This window comes from Orycteropus afer, unplaced genomic scaffold, assembly GCF_000298275.1.
Source record: "Orycteropus afer afer isolate SDZICR_OR568_19922 unplaced genomic scaffold, OryAfe1.0 scaffold00128, whole genome shotgun sequence".
NCBI classification, from domain to species: Eukaryota; Metazoa; Chordata; class Mammalia; order Tubulidentata; family Orycteropodidae; genus Orycteropus; species Orycteropus afer.
The window spans coordinates 7,563,033-7,571,815 of NW_006921715.1; the positions used below are offsets into that span (position 1 = coordinate 7,563,033).

At 59.9% G+C, this 8,783-nt stretch overlaps 1 protein-coding gene across 1 annotated transcript in view; it reads right to left on the reverse strand.

Annotated features, from left to right (window-relative positions):
* Window positions 1–3,629: 3,629 nt before the first annotated feature.
* TMEM179 (transmembrane protein 179) overlaps window positions 3,630–8,783 on the reverse strand; it is an 11,351-nt gene continuing 6,197 nt past the window's right edge. Inside the window, exons 2-4 of the mRNA XM_007944583.1 lie at window positions 6,273–6,410; window positions 5,655–5,733; window positions 3,630–3,809 (exon numbers count right to left, since the gene is read on the reverse strand). Of these exons, the coding sequence (XP_007942774.1) occupies window positions 3,630–3,809; window positions 5,655–5,733; window positions 6,273–6,410 (397 nt within the window). The remainder of the gene's footprint in view (window positions 3,810–5,654; window positions 5,734–6,272; window positions 6,411–8,783) is intronic.

Genomic DNA, 8,783 nt, shown 5'->3' on the forward strand with positions numbered 1-8,783 from the left:
GAGAGATCTTCTCTTAACACAGAGACGTTGGAAGCGAGGGTAGCCGACGAGATGGGCAGCAAACAGACGCGGGTTCCTCGGTGTCTGCGCGAGGGTCAGTGTTTTATTTTCACTTTGAGAAACAGCTACATGTAAGACCTAAGAACAGTCACACTCTGCCAAGCCAGAGGAAAGGTGGGGACAGAGACGTCTGTCACCAAACCCCCTGTGGGGGGGAAGCAAAGGGGGAGTGTGCCACCCTATTCCTGCGCCCCAGCACTCAGCTCCTCTGGGGGCACCTGCTGGCACCCCAGCATGCCTCAGGCTGTCCCCTTCCTGAAACTTCCCAGAGCATTGGTGTCTGGGGTGTGGCCACAGCCGACACTGGAGACACATGTAAGCAGTGTGGACACAGGCCTCTCCCGAGCCCAGAGCCAAGGCCAAACCCAGGAGGGGCAGCTGCCAAGCGCGGGCCCAGCCCTGGCCCTCGGGGGGGGGGGGGTCCCGATGGCCACCGGCCCGATGGAGGGGTCATGGCCCAGCATCAGGCAGGAGCCACTCCACCTCCTGGGCTGACAAGAAGCCACTGGGCTGGAGAGCATCCTGTGTCATGGGATTGGGGCCCATGAGACCATCGGGGTCAGGGGCTCCACATGGGCTTCTGGGACCTCAAATTCTGCCAAGCACCTTCCGTCAGGACCTGGCTGCTCCCTGACAACACAGTGAACACTAAGATGCTGGGACCCTGGACACCACCCTGCCAGTGCCCTGACATGCAACCTCACTCCACACTCAGCACAACCCCACCAGGCATCCAGACCAGGTCCGAGCCAGGGGGACCTCTCTGTTTGGAGACACAGATCAGCCAGTGGTGGTGATGGACAGGGGTCACCACAGATAGGGAGAGCCGGACAGATGACAGCATCAGGGATGAGCTTCACAGCACAGGGGAAGGCAAACGTGTGCATCCCACCCCAGGGCTCCCACCCCCCGGGGAGCAAGGACAGCTTGCTTGCAGGCTGCTTCCCCTCGTGGGGGGGGAGGTGCACAGCTGGGGGAGTTGGGGACCAGCGCCTGGATCTCCAGCAGTTGGAGCCACACAACCCAGCCACCCCAGTGGCTCCTCACGGAGGCAAGGAACCAGCTCTGGGGCCCTGGTCTCCCTCAGCCCCTCTACCAGCCCTACATGGGCTGGGGAGTCACCTCCTGCATGGGCCTCAGTGCAACAAACCCTACAGAGTCAGGCAACAGCATCCTCCTCTCAGGCAACAAGGCACCCAGCAAGCACCCAAAGGGGGCACCTCAATGCACTCATTCCCTCTCTGACCTCCACCCCACACAGAGCTCACTCACTGCAACTTCCAGAATGCATACATGCACACACTCACACACAGTAAATGCACACAAACACACATGCACCTACACACACACACACACTCATGCATGGAGTCACACACATGCACACTCATGCATGCAGTCACACACATGCACACTCACGCATGCAGTCACATGCAAGCACATTCACACAAACACATGCACATGTGTGTATGCGTGCACACATATGCACACACCCACACACAAGCACACATGCAAACCCCCACACGCACACACCCACACACAAGTATACTCATGCAAACACATACTCACTCACACATCCACATACACAGATGCACAGTGACACATGCACAATCAGATGTATGTACACACATGCAAGGAAGCATGTAAACATACACACTCATAAATATACACAAGTGCACTCAAGCAAACACATTCATACATGCTTCCACTCACACACATGCACACACTCACATGCAAGTACACTCATGCAAACACATGCATTCATGCATGCATGCACACAAGCATACATCCACAAAAAGTACACTCATGTACACACAGTCCTACCTACATCCACTCACACAGATCTACATACATACAAGTACAGTCATGCAAACACACACTAATACACACATGCACACTCACATGTACACACTCACATGCAAGAAAATGCAAGCACACATACATGCATGCACATGCATGCATACATGCACAAACATGTACACTCATGCGCACACTCATTAATGCATCCACTCACACACATGCATGTACCAAAGTACACTCACATGCACACATGAATCCACATACATGCACTCATGCACAGGTATGCACACACCCACATACATGCTCATGCACAGACACATGTACACACACATGCACATATACTCATGCACATGCATGCATACACCCACACACATACTCATGCACACACAAGTTCAGTCATGCATATACACATGCACATGCATGCACTCATGCACATGCATGCACACACCCACACATACAAATTCACTCATGCACACACAGTCATATGTGCATCCACTCACACATGCACATATACACAAGTACACTCATACATACACACATGCACATGCATGCACTCATGCACATGCATGCACACACAAGTTGGTTCACAAACAGTGCATTCACACATGCACACATACATGCATGCACACTCATGCACACAGTATCACTCACATATAAACACATGTACACATTTCCATGTACTCACACACTCACATGCACATACTCTGTCACATACACATTCACACCCTCACACACCATCACACATGCATTCACACACACACTCCTTGTACGCACACCCACGCACACACCTATGCCCACAATGACACCTGGCCCATCCTTCCATGTGTGTTCTCTCCCTTATGAGATAAGGGGGAGCCCTGTCCCACCACACCCCCACTCATCACCCCAAGCACAAACCAAGCCCACACACCCAGAAATAAGCTCACTGGGGCCTCTCCCAGTCAGACCATATGGTCTCCCCTGGCCAGGCCCCCAAGCAGAGAACAGAGGGGACCTCTGAAAGGGCCACTGCCATGGGCAGTAAGGCCATTCCCAGGACATGCACACAGACGCTACCTGATCCAGGGTGACACCACCGTCCCTGTACCCAGGCTGGATCTGGCCCCCAAGGGACGGGTCCTGGAGTAGGAGCCAAGGGGGCTCAGCCCCCAGCGGGGAGGAGGGGCACCACGAGTCAGAGGCTGGGGACACACTGAGTGATGTGTCCCACACTCGAGGTCCTGCTCCCAGGTTCAGGAGTAAGTGACACTGAGCATCTGGCCATCATGAGCAGGCAGTCACTCCGGGGACGCAGGTGCTCGGGGTCATGCACACAAGCAACCAGCCACAAAGCAGCCTCACACCTGGGCAAGGGGTGGAGACACATACGGGCAAGGCCCAGTGCTGGGGCAGAGCATGGAATGCAGACCCCAGAGGACCCGAAGGGCAGTGCCCACCTTCCCCCCCGGCTTTCCAGGCCAGTCCTGCGAGACAGATGTGTGTCCATACCCACAGGACCCCTGGAGGGCCCCACCTGAGAGTCCTCGTCTCAGGTGCCTGTGACAGGCTTCCTCACAGCCCAGGTCTCTGTACCACCCCATCTTGAGGCTAGTGCCCACCTGAGTCACTGCCCTGTTCCCAGGAAGACACAGGGCTCTCAGAGGGCCCAGGCATCTGCAGTCCACACAGGGCTGGGAGGGAGGAGGCATGCAAAGCTACGCGTGGCTGGGGACGAGTACAGCCCCAGCTCCCCGGACCTGGCAGGGCCCTGGGGACGGGGCCCGGGCTGGGCGCTAGATGACAGCGCTCTTGTCCTCCCGGCAGGCAGCTCGGGGGCCCGGCCGGGCCAGCAGCAGCTCCTTCTCGTGGACCAGGCTGTCCAGCAGGTCCTCCTGGCGGTAGTTGTGGTAGACCTTGAGGAAGGCCAGCACGGTGATGGCCAGCCAGGCCAGCCACGAGGCCCAAAGGCCAAACTAGAGAAGGGAGAGGTCAGGGTCAGGGCCAGCGGGCAGCCCCACTCTGCCCCAGGGGCCCACTCTCCATTCACCAGGTTGCAGCTGACTGGGGCTCGGGCACACACCTGTCCAGGCCGCCACACACACTGAGAGGGGAATGGGTGTGCAGAGGGGGAGGAGACAGGGGCAGGCCTGAGGCCTCACCCCACCCCGGAGGCCTGCGGTGGGCTGGGCCCACCCTGACGTAACTCTTCCACACTGCTCTGAGGGACTCTGCCACGGAGGAGTGGGTGGGGCAGCCACCCACTGCCTCCACTCAGTGGGACAGAGTGACCTCTGCTGTCTCCAACCAGCTGCTGGGGACACACCGTGATGGGGACACGCTGTGGTAGGGACACGCTGTGACGGGGACACACTGTGATGGGGACACGCTGTGACGGGGACACGCTGTGACGGGGACACGCTGTGATGGGGACACGCTGTGACGGGGACACGCTGGGGTGGGGACACGCTGTGACGGGGACACACTGTGACGGGGACACGCTGTGGTGGGGACACGCTGTGACGGGGACATGCTGTGACGGAGACACGCTGTGACGGGGACATGCTGTGACGGAGACACGCTGTGACGGGGACACGCTGTGACGGGGACACGCTGTGACGGGGACACGCTGGGGTGGGGACACGCTGTGACGGGGACACGCTGGGGTGGGGACACGCTGTGACGGGGACACGCTGCGGTGGGGACACGCTGTGGTGGGGACATGCTGTGACGGGGACACGCTGTGGTGGGGACACGCTGTGATGGGGACACGCTGGGGTGGGGACACGCTGTGACGGGGACACGCTGTGGTGGGGACACACTGGGGTGGGGACACACCAGGGTGGGGACACGCTGTGATCGGAATGAGGCCCAGGAGGCGAGTGGGAACAGACTCTCCTGGGGGCACAGTGTCCAGGATCCCCACCTGAACTGATTGCCACAGACCAGGCCGTCTCCCACCAAATGGGTGTGGAGGTACCTTCGGCTCTGAAAGAACTTGGGGGCAGGCCTCGGGGCTTCTCAGGGGAGGGCTTGGATGGTCACGGGGGTGGGGGATGCAATTCCCAGCCTCCCCACCCCTCACACCTGTCCTCTGCCCAGGTCCGATGGCATTTCGAGCACCAGGCCTGACCTCAGGTCCTGCCCGATGGCCCTCCTCAACTGCTGATGTGTTCCAGCAAACAGGGTCCCCAACCCCAAACCCCTCACCAGCCAGCATCTTGCCTCCTGGGCCACCACCTCCTGGAGCGCAGGCCAAAGAGGGTCTCCACCCACAGTTCCTGGTTTGGAGAGATCTCCAAGCATGGAGGCTGCTACCTTCCCTCCCTGGGAGTAACTGGGCACCCCTCCAGCATCTGTTCCAACAGGCCTACTTCCCACCATGACAGGATCCAAGCTCCTGGTGTTCAAGACCCCAGGGCTGAGGCTGTTAGACCCCAGTCTGCCTTCTAGTCCCCCTGCACTGCCTGCCACCCACCCCTCAGAGCACGTTGGCTCCCACACACCCCCCTCTTAAATTAAATGTCCCACCCCACATCCCCACAAAAATCTCACCCCATCTTTAAGACCCTGCTCCCCACCCCTCCTCCACGAAGCCTTCCCTGACTGCCCCCAACACAGCACACACGCAGCCACGTCTCCCCACTTGCCCTGGCATCTAGGCGTCTCCTTCCCTGAGCTGGGGCCTGTGCCCCCGGGCTGGGTCTGACGCTCTGTCTGCCCCTAGCCCTCCCCCCCCCAGGAACCCTGCCTCCAGGACCCCTCCACCAGCACCACATACGTGCGAACACACACACACACCCTCCTGTCCGGAGTCCCACCTGGGCCACAGCGAACTGGTCGTAGAAGGCGGAGTTGTCCACAGCCAGCTCCAGGTCGAGGTCCTGCAGCTCTTCGCAGCTGAAAGGGCAGGACACCGGGTGGGCGGGGCCCGCCAGCACTGGGAGGACACAGCAGCCAGCCAGGAGCAGCCCGCAGATGGTAGGTCACCACCAATGGTGCGGGGCTTCACCAGGGGGCAGACAGGGGTCTCTAGGGTCAACACCTGAGGCCACACAGATGCCTGCAGGGAGGCAGTGCTGGGCACCTGACCCTGACACCTGACAGGCAGTCCCTCCGACCATGTCTACCCCGTGGGCAAAGGTGCAGCATCTTAGAGGGCCTCCTCCGAGCCGAGGAGGAGGCTTGTAGGGGCTGGTCAGGCATGGGGGTCAGAGCTGCAGGTTGGTGGGGCATGAGCAGAGGTGTCCCAGGGGGGATCTCCAGGGCAGGGGGCCTGCAGGGTGGGGGGCCTGCAGGGCGTGGGGCTCCAGGGCAGGGGTGTCTGCAGGGTGGGGGGCCTGCAAGGCAGGGCGTCTACAGTGCGGGGATCTCCAGGATGGGGGTGTGCAGGGCAGGGGCTGCAGGGTGGGGGGCTCCAGGGTGGGGGTCCAGCGCACCTGTGCGGCGTGGTGCCCTTCTCAGTGATTGCATCACACCACATGGTGAAGCCCACACTCACAATGGTGCTGGCGATGAAGACGAGGAAGACCACCAGGGCACTGACCAGCAGATTCAGGAAGGCATAGAAGAAGGAGCTGCAGGGACAGACGGTGGGACGGTCACTGGGAGCCCCCAGGGTCTCCCGGGACAGACAGGGGGATGCTGGGAGCCCCCAGGGTCTCCCGGGACAGACAAGGCGGGACGGTCACTGGGAGCCCCCAGGGTCTCCCGGGACAGACAGGGGGATGCTGGGTGTCCCCTGGGGTCCCCAGGGACAGATGGGCAGATGCTGAGACCCCCCCAGGTTCCCCCAGGATAGACTGGGGACACTGGGAGCCCCCCTGGGCTTTGCACCAGGCAGGGCCCCCTAGCAGGGCCAGGTAACTGTGGAGGGGGGGCCACCTGCTCCTTTCCCAGGTCCATAGGCCACCCTGGGCTGCCCTCCTTACCCACCCAAAGACCTAGATGTAAGCTGAGCTCAACAAGGCTCTCACCCAAAGGCCTGCATCCCCACTGGCCAGCGAACGCCACCCCGTCACCATCACCACCACCATCTTCCAAACACCTCCAGACCAAAGCCCCTATGGCACGTCCCCTTGCTATGTGGCACGGACACCATGTGCTGCTTGAGAATTCTAGCCCAGCCTGTGCTGGCTCTGGGGCATCTCCCAGCACCTCACACGCGGCCTCTGAGACCAAGGCCACTCTCGGGTAGTGGCTTCGAGGACATCGACAAAGCTGACCCACTTCAGTCCCTCCGCTCACATCAAAGGTCCCCAGGCAGCTACGGTACCGGCCCGGCGGTGCAGGGCTGGGCACTCGGGGTCCTGCTCCTTGACCCACGCAGCCCAGTTCCAGCCACAGACAGTGGTTCTGGCCGGCCCAGTAGAGAGGCTTATGCTGGGGGCAGTTTACAGCTGTGGACAGGCCGGGGGAGCCCACTCACAGGGGCACTGGGTCAAGCCCTAAGGACCTTCCAGACACCCTGCCTTGGTCACAAACACCCGCTGCCCATGTGCATGCCCTGAGCTTCACGTCCTGAACCTGGGGTGCACACAGGGACCTGGCTATCGGGACAGGAGGGGCAATCCCATCAGGAGGGCCCCATCGGGGAAGGGTGCTGGGTAGCTGAGGAAGGCCGGCCGCAGCCCACCCTGAGATCAGGCAGCCCTGACCCACCACCCTCAGGATTGGTATGTACACAGTGCTTCCTGCACATTGGACCCAAATACAGTGGCCACCAAGACCGGTTTCGGATAAACATTTCACTCATTCACACACTCACTCACTCACACACTCACTCACACACTCACTCACACACTCATTCATTCACTCACACTCCTTTGCTCACTCATTCACTCACACACGCAATCCTTCACTCACTCACACACACTCACACACTCACTCCTTCACTCACTCACACACTCACTCCTTCACTCACTCACACACTCAATCACTCACACTCACTCCTTCACTCATTCACACACTCACTCACACACTCCTTCACTCACTCACACACACACTCACTCCTTCACACACTCACTCCTTCACACACTCACTCCTTCACTCATTCACACACTCACTCACCCACTCCTTCACTCACTCACACACTCACTCCTTCACTCACTCACTCTCAGTTACTCCTTCACTCACTCACTCACTCATTCACTCACTCTCTCATTCATGCTTCAAACACTGTCTCAGCCCTCATTCTAGCCCTGGGCAGGACACTGAGGACAGAGAGAGTAAAACCATACCATCTGGGCCCCCAAGAGGTGCCCCCAGCCCATGAGCTGGATAAACCGAAGCCCAGTCCCCAACTCAAAGCAGTCAGGGCCAGCTGGCCTCTCAGGTCTCAGGAGGGCAGCCACAGATGGAGGCCCTCCCAGCCACCGTATCCCAAGGTGGGGTGCTGAACAGACAGTAGGCGGGGGGGGAGCCACCCACCTGGCAGTGGGCTGAACCCAAGGGGTTTCAGAGGAGGAAGGGACAGAAACGTGTTTTAAGCTGCACTCCTAACAATGACTCCAGAAGGGCGGGAATAGTGGGGACTGCCATGTTCACGAGCACAAACCTATGTGATCTACATGAGGGAGGGGGGCGTGCCTCTGAAGCATCCTCACAGACAGGGGTGAGGACTATGTACCAGCAACACAAGCCACAGCCAGTCCCCACCCGTGACCCCATACCCAAGATCTCTGGCCACCACAGCAGCAGAGCAGAGCATGAGGACATGGGCTGTGGGGGCCTTGTCCCCACTCAGTGTGACGGGGCTCCTCACCACAGACACCTGCCCTGCCTGGTGCTCCAGGAGGCTCTGTGACACCCGCCCAACTCTGAACCATGCACACTGGCATCTCCTGCCTGATCTTCAGAGCCACATCTCCCGTCTGCACGCCCCCCTCCAGGAGGCGACCCTGGGGATCCTGGCAATGACAGATCTGGCCAGTAGGTTGCACTGGGGGGGG